This window comes from Notolepis coatsorum, assembly GCF_963971535.1.
Source record: "Notolepis coatsorum genome assembly, chromosome: 17".
In the NCBI taxonomy this organism is placed as follows: Eukaryota; Metazoa; Chordata; class Actinopteri; order Aulopiformes; family Paralepididae; genus Notolepis; species Notolepis coatsorum.
In genome coordinates, this window is record NC_140181.1 from 97,213,527 (window position 1) to 97,229,761 (window position 16,235).

At 41.0% G+C, this 16,235-nt stretch overlaps 1 protein-coding gene across 4 annotated transcripts in view; it reads right to left on the reverse strand.

The window, feature by feature from the left end:
• Positions 1-256: 256 nt before the first annotated feature.
• pcbp2 (poly(rC) binding protein 2) overlaps positions 257-16,235 on the reverse strand; it is a gene marked incomplete at its 3' end in the record, with an annotated part of 30,011 nt that continues 14,032 nt past the window's right edge. Inside the window, exons 5-12 of one of the 4 annotated variants that reach the window (XM_084333982.1) lie at positions 15,934-16,050; positions 15,321-15,452; positions 9,020-9,148; positions 8,821-8,895; positions 7,552-7,593; positions 5,700-5,828; positions 4,013-4,182; positions 257-1,522 (exon numbers count right to left, since the gene is read on the reverse strand). In XM_084333982.1, coding sequence (XP_084190108.1) covers positions 1,486-1,522; positions 4,013-4,182; positions 5,700-5,828; positions 7,552-7,593; positions 8,821-8,895; positions 9,020-9,148; positions 15,321-15,452; positions 15,934-16,050 — 831 coding nt within the window. Of the gene's footprint in view, positions 1,545-4,008; positions 4,183-5,699; positions 5,829-7,533; positions 7,594-8,820; positions 8,896-9,019; positions 9,149-15,320; positions 15,453-15,933; positions 16,051-16,235 lie in introns of those variants that run through there. The other 3 variants (XM_084333980.1, XM_084333981.1, XM_084333983.1) reach the window with 3 other exon arrangements.

Sequence of the window (16,235 nt, forward strand, 5' to 3'; positions counted from 1 at the left end):
CAGGAGTTGGGTAGTGTTTATAGATGCAGGCTTTAAGACATGGCCATAAAAGAATAATTGGACTAAAATGGAAAAATTATACATTTATTGAATATGTTCGCAGTCTTATTACTTTCAGCACCCTATAGCTTCAAATTAAACCCGACAAGACTGTATTTCTCATCAAGTAATTAAGAATATGGAGCCAAAATATTAACACCACATCTGTCCAAACACCGACTGTGATCAAACTTACAAAAAACACATGACACAGGGATAGTTTCAGCATTTCACATCTTTTTATTTCTGTATTTAAGTTCTTCAACAATTCAATTGCACCCAAATCTACAATAGTTTGAAAACGTGCACAAAAACGTGAGTTTCTTCATCCTGCAAAGAATAATAAAAAATAAAAATCTGACCCAGGCAAAAAGGATAGCAGGAAACTAGTGTTAATTCTATAATTCTCCTTCTAGTTCATCTTAATTTAATACCTCAGCGTGATATATATATATATATCAAGAACAATATGCCTTTAGTTTTGCCCCTTGCAGCATCCCCCAGCCCTGCAGTTAAAAAAAATATTTTCTCTATTTAAAACAAACATTTCACTGTTATTATCATCATCATCATCATTACTATTATCTTAGTAATTTCTGAGAAAAGAAAATATTTCCCTCAGTCGTGCCCTCTCCAGGTGACCAAGACCCTCCCACACATCCCACCCCATTAGAATCCAATACACAACAAAGTTCAAAAGTCCTGATTGAGAAATAAAAACGGATGGAAACACAGGAATGACACAAAAATGATACAGCAAATAAAAAGGTGAAACATGATGCAGTTTAAAATACTCCTCAGAATCCCACTTTACAGGAGTTATTTCAATTAATTTCAGACTTAAATCTTTTGTTTCTTAAATCAATACATTTTCAAGTGTACATCATTTACACCCGCGTAAACCCATTACCCACAATGCCTCGTTCAGGAAGTTCAGCTTTAGTTAAGAGGATGGCAAATATCAATGAATTCTAAACAAGGAGTGGTGAATTAAATAAAAAAATAAATACAGATATTCAAATGAAGGTCAAGAACAGTCCATCTATGTTATTGGGTCTTTTTTTCTTCTTCATTTTCTAAGAAAAATCCGACATAAAAAAAGCACTTATTTATGCCTTTTCAGATTTTTCCAAAACGTTTCATCTATATCAATATAAGGTCATACGGATATACAGCAAAACGAGGAGAAAGAAGAAAAAAAATACAACTGAAGAAAAACATCTTCAAAAACTATATGCAAAGGGAATTTTAAAAACGTAATAAATAAATAAAATACCAATACATTGATGATGTAATTACAGCTTGAGTAGGCGTCTTTAGAACCAAAAGGAAAAGAAAGAAACGGTAAGTTCAGAGTACTTGGTTTTTGCATTAACTTCAGTAAGGGACCTCTCGGTAAAAAGTAGGGGGGGTTACGTTAGGTGCTAATGAAGATCCTCCTCTGGGTCAGTTGGCAGCCAGTCCAGTAGCTTCAGAGGAGAGCCTGAGGGGTGGAGGACACACAACTTCAAGGGATGGTCAAAACTTTCTAAGAAGCAGAGTATCATCTCATTGGTTACAAACAGCAAGTTCTTTTGATCCACCCAACAAGCACGGGCCACCAGAGTTTTAGTTTGTGAGAATAACCCGTTGTGAGAATAACCCATACTTTACTTACTTCATTGCACTTTAGTTGTACTGGTATATTGTATATATATATTTTTTTTAACTGTATGAAGCACATTCTCAGGGGCTCATACAGAACCAAGCATTTCACTGTAATGTACATACTTTATATTCACTTTATACGTGAATAAAACTAAAACAGAAATTGTTTTTTTAAATACTTTATTTTTCAGTTTTCAGTTTACTGTAGACAAGAACAGACATACAAAAAGGAGACAGAACAAAAATAAACAGACTAAAAAGACTGCCAGACAGGAAAATAAAATAACAGTGTGACTTAACTCAAAGCATTACAGGTGTTACAAGGTGCAGGTCAAACATGAGATACACAGGGGTGAGTCTCTGCAGAATGCAGTTAGATAGATACAGAAATTGTTAGCATTGGTTAGTAGGGGTGGGAAGAAATATTTTCCTGATTCGATCTTCATTTAAATACTACAATATTGAATTTATTTGTTCTATTGTGTTGACCACGGTGTTAAGTCATGTTAAATAAAAGTACATTCATGTAACTGCTTGGTGGTCCATTCTTAACCCTTCACTAGCACACTACCAAACCCTTTCACTGCCACACGACAAAGAGTTAACCCTTACACTACAGAAGGTTAACCCTTTACTACCACAGTGTGGTAGTAAAGGGTTAACATTCTGTAGTGTGATAGTGAAAGGGTTAATGTGAACATTAATATATATCGTTTTTTTAATACAATGCACCAGGTTAGAAGGTTCCTTGTACAATTTACAGCATTCGTTTTGAGAATCTTTCATATCCAAGCAAAATTGGTATTTTAAAGGAAATATCCCTAACCAAATCGATATCGAAAATGGGGATCTCGTTTTAGATTAAAATATATTGCCGTCACACAGCACAACCAGAGTGCAAATGTAACAGTAATGTGCAATAGTAATATACAATGTACAGGTGATTATATAAATGGGTATAAAATATATAAACTAGTACTACCGAGTGTAGTGCTAGTCAAATGTACAAAGTTGTAATATTAATATGTACAGTGATACAGGTATAAAGACAGCGTAATTAGTAAGTATGTACAGATATAGATGTAGCATCTACAGATTATGTTGGGATTATGTGCAGGTATGTAAATAAATGTATATCTTGTGAATCGGTTCGGGGAAATTAGTGGCGATACCCAGCCCTACTGGTTACTGCATCGTGCCAAGAACACACATGAAGTCAATAGGGAGGTGTAGTCTGACGTCACTGATACCCAGCCCTACTGGTTAGCATCGTGCCAAGAACACACACATGAAGTCAACAGGGAGGTGTAGTCTGACGTCACTGGTTGTTCCACCCGTATAGGGATTTATCATTGGGAAAATGTATTATCGGCTATTGTAACAATTCTGCCACATGGAAATTGAAAAGCTTTACATTTTTGCACAAAATTAGTTCCCTTCTATCACTAACATTATTATTGTTTAAGCATATTTGGTTGAAATAAAATTTGGCGATTTTTTTTTTAGGAATAATTGCGAATATTTTCATGTTGAGCTATAGATTGTGGATGAATAAGCACAGAAAGGTACACCATGCAAATGTTAATGCTTTATTTGTTTTAAACGAAACAATTTAGAAATGGGCAAATACATTGCGTTGGACAGAGGGTGGAAAACGAAAAACGGCAATGACGTAAACACTACACGTCCCTATGGTAACGTCACGGTGACCAAATGCGTCAATTTTTATAGGATTCCATCACATTTTCATAACAATAGCGAATATTACTTACCCTGCGCCGTTTTCATTGAGGTTTCTTACAAATTAACTATGTTTTATTTGTCCTATATATGCGGATAACATTTAAAATCTTAAATTGTACCATTTTGTTTCCCTTTAGACAACAAACATAATGCTAATGATGCACTTTTGTTAAGATAATTAGTTTACCATTCGCGGTCACTGTACTGAGGTCGCATTAATAGTTTACTGCTGTTCAGATTGCGTCAAAGAATAGACGCGTCCCAGTGACCTGTGACCTGTGCTAAAGGTCTTGGGAAATGTATTCATGTAGTTTTCAACATTTTCACCTTTTAATTTTAAACCAATGCTGCCATCTACTGACAACAGAAAGTGTTGTGTATAGTCAACTTGAGAGGCACTTCCGTAAACACCGACGCCAAAAACCCATTCTAGAGATTCCCACTTTTTACTGGGAATGGGGCGTGGCAGAATTTGGTCCGAGACAATAGGAGTGACTGAGATTGGTCTACGTTCCGTTAAAGCATTCCAAGTAATATTACCCCCCCCCCCCCCCCCCCCCCCCCGAGCATGCTAGTCTCTCACCTGGCATTGATCAGGTACTCAGCCAGGCTGATGCTGGCAGGAGAGCCGGTGATGGTGACCTGCCTGTCTGTGGAGCCCTCCACAGGGTTGGCAATCTTGATCTGAGCCCCTGACATCTGACGGATCTCATTGATCTTCGCGCCCTGACGGCCAATGATGCAGCCTATCAGCTGAGAAAGAGATAGAGAGGGGGGGGGTATGAGAGATGATGATGCCAGAACGTTGATCCACTCTAGAGCAGTGGTTCGCGAACTACGGGTCACAACCCAAATTGGGGTCGCGGGTAGGCGCATTGGAAAGTAAAAAATAAAATAAAAAATTAAATGTTATGTTCTGGCAACATATTTTGGCTAAATATGCCTAACGTTTGAACTTTGATAGAAAGGGAACAGGAGAATCAATGAATGAAATGGGGGAGCTCTTCCAAAGCAATCGCTAGCAGATCTGCTCGCCTCAAAACCTATAGTGTCCCGTAAACACGTGTAATGGCGATCGCGGATGGGATAATTGGAATTATTCTTTTTGGATTACCTTCTGGCTAAGGTAAGGACCCCCCATGTCTATTTTACCGAACCTGAAACATGTTTTTGTGATGATCACAGTGTCTTACTCTACCCGGACATAAACCAAGCGTTTTGTAATGATCGCATTTTCGGGGTATTTGATATTTTTGCGAAGGCACATGTGTACATGGTATATACCTTTGATTTGGGAGTATTAGGGGTTTCAGGGGATCAACCAGAAGGGTTTGGGCTTATTGCATAACGCGTTTTATCTCACGATCTATGGAAAAAGACTGGATTATCTTGGAAATGGACGATGTTTAGCGTGTAATAAACTTCAAACTACAGTGTGTAGAAACAAACTATTTTTTACATGTTGGACTAGAAATAGTGTCTGTCAAATGAGCCATACTATTGTCTCCATAGCTATAATATAGAATATACAATAGCTCCGTAAATATCATGGAATATCGTGAAAATAGTCATAAAAGGCTGGCGCTAGACAGTGAAGGATGGGGGAAGCTTATGGCGCTCAGTGTTAAGTGTGGGGTCCCCCCAAAAAAAATCCTAAATAAAATGGAGTCACGGTATGAAAACGTTTGAGAACCCCTGCTCTAGAGGAAGACGTAGGTAGTTGGGAAACAATTAAAACTAAAAACAAAAAATACCATAATTTTCGGACTATAAGCTGCGCATTTTTCCCCCATTTTTGTAATTAAACACCTGCGGCTTATAGTCCAGTGCGGTTTATATATGTACACATCATTCAATTTAGCTGCTGCGGCTTATATTCAGGTGCGGCTTATAGTGCGAAAATTACGGTACATGCAGTGGTTAGCACTGCTGCCTCACAGCAGGAAGGTCCTGGGTTCGAACCCCAGCAGGGGGCCTTTCTGTGTGGAGTTTACAGGTTCTCCCCGTGTTCGCATGAGTCTCCTCTGGGTAATCCAGTTTCCTCCCACACCATAAAGACATGCATGGTAGGCAGGGACTACAGATGTAAACTAGCTAATTAGCAAAAAATCTGGCACATTTACATTGATGTTGAAACTAAAGATGTTCATTAATGTGCACTGTCCCTGGGTAAGAAAACAAATAAAAAAAAACATGCAACATAGCTGTTCTGACAATGGTTAAGAGAACAGGTTTAATAATAACTAGAAAAGGAGGATGTGCAGACTTACATCATTTGGAATGGTCAGCTCATGGGAGCCAGTTTGTGCAGATGCATCCATCCCACCCTGGAAGCCCTGGTTGCTGGGTGCTATGGGGAAGGGGCTCTGCTGCATGGCCAGCTGGTGAAGTTTGGTGAGCTGGCCGGGGCAAGAGGGAGGGAGAAAGCAGAAGGATGCAAACACACAGGAGGAGATCATGAGTGACGGAGGAAACATTTTAACAAAAGAGACCCGTTGACATTTCGATGGTTCCCACAAAATGAAATTCAAGGACTTTCAAGTACCTTTCCAGTTTCCAAGCACCATATTTAATTTAAAAAGAATAAAATGCCCCTTTAAATGACATTTTTTTTTTATTAAATGGCTTTATTATGGCTTAAAACCAATTTACGACCATTAGTTACACTTTAGATAAAATTCAGAAATGTATCATGGATTAACAAAACTTTCAATGCGAATGGTTGATTTGAATTTCAAGGACTTTTTAAGCACATGCTAAGACTGTCAAATCAAGCACTTTTTAAGCACTTCAATGACCTTGTGTGAACCCTGCATTTATTAGAAGATTCACATTTGTTCTCCTCAGCCTCCTGAACTTTTGACCCGTATTTTTTATTTCCTAAATGTTTATTGTGAGCGGTCTGTGGTGCTGAATTTCCCCCGGGATCAATAAAGTTCTATAACAAATAGTTTAGGACGACTCCGCCCACTGCAAGCCAACTGCTGCAGTAATCAATAGGATCATGTGCACAGTTGACATTACGCTACATTCCTAAAACACTTTCCATTCCTCAACCACCTACTCTAAAGAGATTAGGATTAACATTATGTTACTCCTATAATCCAGGACTGCCCAGGGAGTAATTCCCCCAAAACTAAAAGCCAGAGCACAGCATATTAATGTATAGGCTGGAGATAGCAAGTTAACAAATGGACACACTTTATTAATATCTCTGTGTAAAAGAGTTACAAAAAAGGGGCTAAAATGCTGTGTTACGGAAAACACTAAATATGTCTGTCTGTCTCCTAGGACAAAAAATTATCGAATTGTAAGTGGAAATGAGTTTGATGGTGATCTTTCAAAAAGCTCTGTACATTTGTATCCATCTTTATTAGCCCATTGAAACCGGGAAACACATTCATGTGTATATGCAGGCTATAAAATGCATTATTAGCAGGCATTTTATGTCTAAATGGGTTAAAGTATTTTGCATTATGCCCATTGAATGACTGACTTACAGAAAGTCTGCCTGAACTTGTGCATCAAAATGACGGTGTCATCACCTCCAAATCATACAAACATACCTGTATTCACAGAAATTCTACCTAAATATGGCAATGGTCATCTTTTCCATTTTCTTGTATCTCTGCTCCTTTGTGCTGTACGTTTAAAGTTACGGTGTCTTTTGAACGTTTACAAAACAACCTAGAGGTCATAGGAAAGCGAAATTGACCCATCGCAAGCCCCGCCCACCTCCTCGATTCTCCAATCGCAACGGTCGCTTCCGTCGAAAGCAACAGTCGTGATTGGAGGACCGAGAAAAGCGCGGGGTGAGGTGGAGATGAGTCAATGTCAAGTTATCTGCCCATTTACTCTTGTGATAATGACGAGGGAGAAATGCAAATGGGGGAAAGATGAGAAGGGGTGCATCTAAAATGCCAAAGAAATAACACAATGTTAGCATTTTAAAACAAGCATTCAGTTAGGATTAAATATTATTATTAGATGGAATTTCATGTCGGGGTCGGTGGTAGAAAAAAGACTCAGGGGGATGATGGAAGTCAGGGTGGTGAGTGTCATGGCTACCCAGGACCCAATTTATAAATATATGGGATCACTTACAGAAGGACCTTCACTTACATCAGGCTGAGGAATGGCGTGCTGCCCTTGGACAGCGTAAGCCTGCAACGAGAGGAGAGCAGCACTTAGGAGAGAGGGTGAGGGAAAGTCAAAACGCTGTCCTTGGTTTGGCGTAAGAACAGTGTGTGATTGGCACACGCTTCAGACGCAAGTGACTAGGACGACGGGCTGCGAGCGAGGGACAGACGCCTCGTTAATGAGACCATGTCGAGAGCAGGCTGGGAAACAAGACGCCCCTCCGGGGCCTTGAAGCAGCGTCAACACCCGCCCGCCGCCCCTTCCGCAAAACAAGGCCAGTGTAGAAAACCCCCCCCCCTCCCAAAAACAAGACTGTGTAGAAATAAAAAACATTAGAAAAAAAAAAGCAGGCGCTTGTTCACTTCGGCATTACAAAAGGCGATGAGAAATGTCCATGACACAATACAGGTGCATCTCAATCATTTAGAATATTGAGGAAATATATGAGTTGCCTCCATGCCGCATTGATTCATGCAAAAGAAGCCCGACCAAGTAACGAGTGCATATACTTTTCAGTAGTTCCAATTTCTGTAATATTACATTTTTTTCTTATGTAATATTCAAATTCTCAGGTTCTGGATTTTCATTAGCTGTTTGCCATAATCACCACAATTGAAAGAAATAAAGGCTTGAAATATTTCACTGTTAATTAATCTATATAATTTTCACTTTTTATTTGATTTTTTATAATCCTCTCTGATTTTTCTCTGTTTTCTCCCCGTCCCAATTTAGTCGTTGTGCCAACTCCCCCCCCCCCCTCCCCTACCTGGTTGTTGTGCGCATGTTCTCCTACTGGTCGGTACAAGGGAACCCTGAAGTCATCCGCGTGCTTCCTCCGACACGCGCGGCGACAGCCAGTGACTCTTTTTTCACCAGGCAGCGAGGACTCTCATTGGTGAAGTGTAACGCGTGGGAGGTCACGTTGCCTTCATCAAGTCCTGCCTCTGCTGAGCAAGCGCCCAGACCTGACCTGTCCACAACGCCAGATTACCACCCTCGACTTGCCCTCCCCCTAACCCAGCCAAACAAGTTAGTATAACGATCAACCCAAGCAATGCTGACTCCGGGAGTCGAGACCGGAGCCTCTTGCATTGGTGACGAGCGCAATCTCCGCTATGCCACCTGACCGCCCACTTTTTTAATTGATTACAGAAAAAAATACATTTTCCTCGATATTCTAATTTATTGAGATGCACCTCTACTTTAGAGGCAAAACTTTTCGTTGATAAATTCTTCTATTTAATTATTTACCTGACCACCTGCAAAGATGACAGGAGAGCCTGAGGGTTTGGGTCTGTAAGGGATCGTCACTCCCTTCGGCGGGGACTGAGAAGAAATTAAACATCCATTAGCTGTGGAACAACAGACTCAAATGTCTGACTGTAGGGAAAAGAACACCAAGAAACAAAACTAGTTTCCACAAACAGTATGCAAGGCTTGTGGCCCTTACCTCGAGCATGACTACGCAGATCTGCTTGACACACTCGATAATTGACTGGGGGGTCCCTGCAATGGTGATGGCACGCTCCGTTGAGTTAGGCAGCATGTCCCCTGCTACCTGTACCTGAGCTCCTGTCGACTGGTCAAGAGACACAACAGGGGATCTTAATACACCAAGTTGACATTAGTTTGAAAATGCCATAGGGCTTTAAAAAAAGGGGGGCATTTCACCTATAGACCGCCGCAACACTTCCGGTATTTTTAACTCATAGAATAGAAATACTTTATTCATCCCGAGGGAAATTTGGCACTCGCTCACAGTAAATCACTCATGGGAGAGCGCGGGGGGATAAAATGAATGAATGTTGATGAGAGCCTTGACGTAAGTGGTTGTAGTTGTCTGTGGGGGTGCTAGAGACATGATCCAATAGATAATATATATATATATTTTTGTATACGCCCAAGTCTCCTGAATAGAGAGACCAATCCCAAGTCGATCGGCACTTTCTCGACTGAGCTATAGTACTTTTTTTTTTTTTTTTTTTTTTTTTTTTTTTACATCGGAGACTCCTGAATACGGAGAGACCAATCCCAACCAATTCTCAGCTGAGCTATAGTCTCTTTTCCGCACCTACTCCCCAACTGGCGCATGTGCAGATTGCCCAGGGGTGGTCTCTGGACAATCCAGAGAGACTCCCTGGTCAATCTGTGCATGTGGAGTCTGGAGTAGGTGCGGAAAAGAGACTATAGCTCAGCTGAGAATTGGTTGGGATTGGTCTCTCCGTATTCAGGAGACTCCAATGTATATACATTTTTTTTTTTAAAGTCTATAATCAGACCCGTTTTCACGGATATATACGCTTTTATGTGATATGGCTGTTTGACTATGCGCGCCGTCAGGAAATAGGAGAAGCGATTTTCAGCACGCGCCATGAGCGTGCATGCGTACACATACTATCGATAATCTAGCGTTTATTTGAAAACTATTCATAAATAGGCAGAAAAATGACAACGTTCTAGAATATTCCAGGAAAAGGCGATTATCAGGGAATCTCTTCTTTTTTCCGTGAAACAGAGTGCTTTTCAGAATGGTACACGGAAATGAACCGATAAAAAAAAATCTGCTACGACAATGTTGACTGGAAAATGAGTCTTTGATAAGCGACGGGCAGATTAGACACTAGGGCTGACCCCTATTAATCGATTAGTCGACTAAACGGTCGAAAGGAGCCGTAGGCGACTGGCCAACCTCTTAGTCGAATATAATAAAAAAAATATATATAATTTTATCATTCTTTCCAAAAGAAAAGAGGCCTAGAAGCGTGGCTAACGCTAATGGCACGCATACCAGAGGCTAACTGCCTACGAAAACAGGCACAGAAAGAGGATTTCACCCATCTAATGAACACACTAGACTAGACAAATATCAAGATGTATCCATCAGTGGACCAATTGCATGCTTTTGCAGAGGACAAGCCTTCAGTCGACTCCTTCAGACATTAAGCACCCCCCCACAGCCCAAATGGAATGATAACCAATAAAAAAAAAAAAAAAAAAAAAACATTTAAAATTATTATACTTTTTTTAGTCGACCAATAGTCGACTAACGGCAAATTTTGGCCAATCCTAGTCAACCATCCAAATCCTTAGTCGGGGACAGCCCTATTAGACACATAGCCATAATTTAAAACATAGATTAGGCGATATTAACGCTAACATTGAAAGAGGTTCTGGGCATTCAAGGGACTAATAAGGAAATAAGCTTGGGCAGTGAAAGTGTTAACAAACTTCGAAAGAGTCGCCTAAGCTTAACCAGTGATAAACTAGGCGTTAGGTAGTTTGCAGACTGTTAGACCCGGAAATGGGCAAAGACACAGCTCGTCACATGTCAGTGGTCAATCAGATAGCGTCAGTCAGTGGCCAATCAGAGAGCGTCTCCGCAAAATGCGGCTACGAAAAAAAATAACGCTACTAGTAAACAGTCAACGTGATCACACTCTCTGTCTCTTATTATATGTGAACTAAAGAGTACAAGGTTTACACAACAGCCCCCACTTGTTTTTTGTATTTGTACCTGTACTACCTGCCGTTATCTCCCTGTGTGTCTGTATGAGCTTGGTTAGCTAGCGTTAGCTCCGCAGTTGTTAGGTTGCCCCGAATTAAATGAATGACTCAGTTCGAAAGCATTAGAGTAGTTTTCAATCACTGCACTTAGAAACAGTCAAACAGCGGGAGCGTTTCAGGAGCATATGACCAAAACCCAGGCAATTTCGAGCCCTCAACACATCCACCGCCATAAACGGTTTACGACGGGTTTGCTGATCATGCGAATTCCGCCAATCCACGGCGTACAACGTTATTGAGATCATATTTCATTTTTGGGCCATGGTATTCATAATTCCGCCACTCAGCCTCTGCTGAGACAGTGGGACTCGGCACAACAGTGCAACGCTTCAATACCGCCGCCTGGTGGATGATCGGGCGAGTTACAACCGGAAATGGATCTCTGGTGATCTCGGAAATCCGTCCGGCAGTCACATATTGTTGCGGGACTCTAGACACACATCCGTGTATATGGATCCAGGGAGCGAAATTAACTTTGACTCACCGGCCAGTGGCGGGTAGATGGGAAGAATCTACCCGCCAAGCATATTTCTTACCAGCTAATTTTTTTTAATAAAATATATATATTATATAATCATACTTGTAGTTGTATTATCTGCGAGACATCGCCACCACGCAACAAGTCAAAATGCTCGCCATCTGCAAACAGCTCCACTGTCTGTGTGTATACTGAGTAGCCTCCAGCTCCAGCAAGGATTCTCCGGCGCTGCAGCTGGACCCTATTGGTATAACGTTACTGTGCTTTGGTCTAGTGTGTGTGACATCATCAACTACGCGACTCAGACTGAGATGCATGTCAACAGAACACACGGAGCCTGGTGGATGCATGAAGCGATATAAATAAACAAATAGCCAATAAATGTGAAGTTATCTTTGAACCCCTGTTGTCAAGCCTCGTTAATATAACCCCTTTCCTCACTAATGGAACCGATTTTGTGGACTCGCCGACGGTGCTTTGAGCGTTTCCAGGATTAGCAGATAACGCTAATTAGCTTAGCTTAGTTCAGGGTTTCCGTTAGAAAAAATTGTTGCCGGCCTCAGTGTCCGGTAGATTTCAATCTACCGGTCAAATGAGAGAAATTCCGGTCAGAGTTTATTGAGCTTAAAAACAATTGATAGGCAAAAGAATGACAACAAAACAAAAGAATGACATCATCAAGGCATGTAGATTTATAATATTTTTACTTAAAACTAGGCTACTTTTGCGTATAAAGTCATTATATTCCAAATAAAATAAGTCCCGAGACTCGTGCTGCTGCCGACTTTAAATCAAATAGGTGTCTGTGGGCAGTCGCCCGACATTAACTCTTTAAATGCCATGCCTGGTTTTCCATTTTACCGCTTGAATGCCACCATCCGCGCCAATGTTAACGTTAATATCGCCTAATCTATGTTTTAAATTATGGCTATGTGTCTAATCTGCCCATCGCATTATCAAAGACTATGTTCCAGACAGTGCTGTGAAGGCAGATTGTTTTTTTATCGCGTCGTTGCCGTTTCAGAGCAGTTAGAAAAGCCCCCGTTTTGATATAAAAAACAACTCATTCTGGAGCATTCTATGAAAATCGTCTTTTAGTGGAATATTCCACAACGTTGATATTCGTCGGCCTTTTTATGAATCGTTTTCAAATAAACGCTAGATGATCAATATTATACGTGCACGCACGCACATTACGGCCGCGCGCGGACAATCGCCTTGTTGATTTCCTCTCGGACTTTTACAGTGAAAACGAAAGAAGAGATTTCACAAAACAGCTTATAACTTCATCAAAATTACTCTGATTATCCTACCACTGATAACATAGAGTCCTTACCTGACATCAGATGGTATCCAACTGGTATATTCCAATTCCTGATCACCATTCGAAAAAATCGATACGTGTATGGATCCAACGCGACACAGTGGTTCTCCATGATCCGCGGAGATCTGAGGCTCCAGAATGAACTCTAGTAACCCCGGCTGGATCAGTGAACTGGAAAATGTGGAGTACCGGATTTTTTTCCCCATTCATTTTCATTGAGTCCATTCCAAAATCACTTATGTCATCTGGGAGACGACAGGGGGCGCTTTTTTCCACAGTGATCACCGGCGCAGCTCGGCAATACTCGGGTAGGCTCGGGTGATGCAATAATTTTTCAGATCGCAAAAAAAAAAAAAAAAAAAAAATTCCGAGAAATCTCGTGAGTGGCTAGCAACCACCTATAAAAAAACACGAGAAATCTCGTGAGTGGCACTGAAAGAGTTAATAAACAGTGTTATAATCACATTTTTATGAGCTAACGAATTCCGTTATATTGGACATTTGTATTAATTATATCAAGCGAAGAACTGAGAAATTTGGCAGAGAGACGGCAACATTATCGTGGGTTTGCGTGACGACTCTCTCTCTCTCTCCACCTCCCAATGACTTATTTGCGAGAGTATGTCGATGCAGAGCAGCAGATTCAGCCGTTATTGGCTCTTTTCTGGGGACCGCACAGCAGCGCCCCCCACCCAACATTGAATTGAAAATGGCTGAATTGGAGTACTGCTGGAGTACTGCATTGTGCTGCTGCTGCTCCGGCTCTGCAGCTTCACAAAAGTTTGCACACCCAGCACTAAGCTCTCGCTGACAACGTCGTTGTCATTATTAGAAGCAACGATGAAACAAATGTAATGATTGTTTCGTTCATCGCATAGGCTATTTAATTTTAGCCTATTTTAATACAATTCAAATAATCAAATTGTGCTTAGACTCAGGGAATTATTTTCACCGGACATTAAGACCGGAGAGATTAAATATGTCGGACTTCAACAGATTTTGCCGGTCAAATACCGGTAATTACCGGCTAACGGAAACGCTGGCTTAGTTAGCTCCCTACAGTGCAAGCAGGCGCCACGGGCAGTCAGGACAGAAGAGTAGTGGATGTGACACCGGTAAACAAGCCACAAATTAGCCCCGTCGTAAGACCAAAACACACTGCAGTTTTAATTATTTTACATGCCTATTTTGTGACCCGCCACATGGCGGACAGACCTCTCAGTGGTACTCGCCAAACAGAAAATCTGGTCGCCAATGGCGGGCTTTAATTTCGGGCCCTGTATGGATCGCTGCCATAACTCAATAATCGATATGATTTGGGCGTTTATTGCGCCATACAAACCGGAAATGGATCTAGTCGATCGACGTCAAATAAGTGGGATCTTTTTCCTCCAGTCTCATCGGCGAATGGTAAGAGGACAGTAACGTTATTTTCAAGGCGATTGTAAATTTCTTTATTTACAAACCATCTGATCAATAAATCAACCCATACTACATAAAGCATTTACTGACGATCACGGAATTATAAACGCCCCCCCCCCCCCCCCCCCTTTCATCCGCGCATGATGAGTCATAACGTTTAGGATCGTATTCAGTTGGATTTTTTAATATAGCGTGTATCGCGAATAAACGGCAATCGGTAATCTATATTATGCGTTTAGGCCTATAACTAGCGTTCTAGGAATTACTGCAGAAAACGATAAAAACATACTTATATTCTAGACGGTATTTTCGTATGAATATATGAATGAAAAAGTATAACGTTCCTACACCCTGAACGATAGATAATCGATGTTGAATGGGCCATAGTAATGTCAAATTAGCAATACAATTAAAAAAGTTATAGCCCTGCAAAGAAGGTGAACATCTCCATAGGCTTAGACTGGTGGCAGTGATCATACATTGATGGATAGAAGCATGGCAGTTAATGTGTTAAGGAATCAAATAGTCTGCTCTATGGCTGCATGCTAACGTTATGGTTTTGAAATGCACAGCAGTCAGAAAAACATGGCAGCGATAAGAGGAATCGATAGTCACGGAGGCATGCGATTCCAGGAATCGGACAATTAGGAACCGGTTCCCGTTAGATTCCCATCCCTAGTCAAGGCTCTCATCAACATTCATAAATTGTATCCCCTGCACTCTCCCATGAGCTCCATGTAACGTGGAAGTGCAGTGGTCTATAAAACCTATGAACTTGAATTTTCAGTGTGGTTGATTTTCCAAGATATATTATTCCTATGGTCCCTTGGTTAGATATTTGGTTGCAATAAATAAATACAAATAATATTCGGTGTACAAAGTACATAAGTACCAACTTGAAAACTGTATTTTTCAATAACATTATATGGTGATCATCTACTGTATCATAAGAGATAAACAGACCTCTCGAACTTCCTTGATTTTGCAGCCACCCTTGCCGATGAGCGAGCCACACTGGCTAGCAGGCACAACAATGCGCAGGGTGACTGGTGGTTTGCTGGTGGCTGTACTGTTACTCATTGAGCTGCTAATGTCCTGCACAGAAAAGACAACAGAAGATTGAGAAACAGAAACACTTTTTCCGCCAGGCTCATTACGGTGTTGGATTTGGAAAATTGGGGGATTTTCTTGACCCACCATTACTCAAAATACCTATGGAATAAAAGTGATATTTCAGGTTTAACTATGACATGGTATCAACAGTCCTTCAGGTTTAACCATCTCTTACCATCAGGTTTAACCATCACTTAACATCAAGTCCTTCAGGTTTAACCATCAACCGTCCTTTAGGTTTAACAATCACATTATATCAACAGTCATTCAGGTTTACCCATCCCATAGTATCAAAAGTAAAATCGGTATAAGAAGAACAAAATATTTACATCGTTTTCAGTGGTGGGGCTACCCATATATATATATATAATGTTTATTAAAATAAAATAAAAAGGAAAGGAAAAACTGGGCCATTAAAGTCACTCATTTGAGATGTAGCGAGAACTGAGAATCATCTCCCAACCTCTTCCAGTTTCTCGATGATCATGGAGAAGGCTTTAAAGATGGCGGTGGTGGGTCCTGCCAGGGTGATAATCCTCTCCGGACAGTTCCCCTCCGAGATGTTGATTCGGGCACCGCTCTGCACAGATGAAGGAATAACAGCGACTCATCAGACAACTAGAAACGAGCGGTTAATCCCACCCGCGTGCCACGGACAAGTCAACGAAACTCCCGACCAAATATACATTTTAGGATCCTGTTCCAAGTTGGCCATCAACAGTGTGGTCACAGAGAGGTACCTAGCAGCTTTGCTCCGAGTGCCAC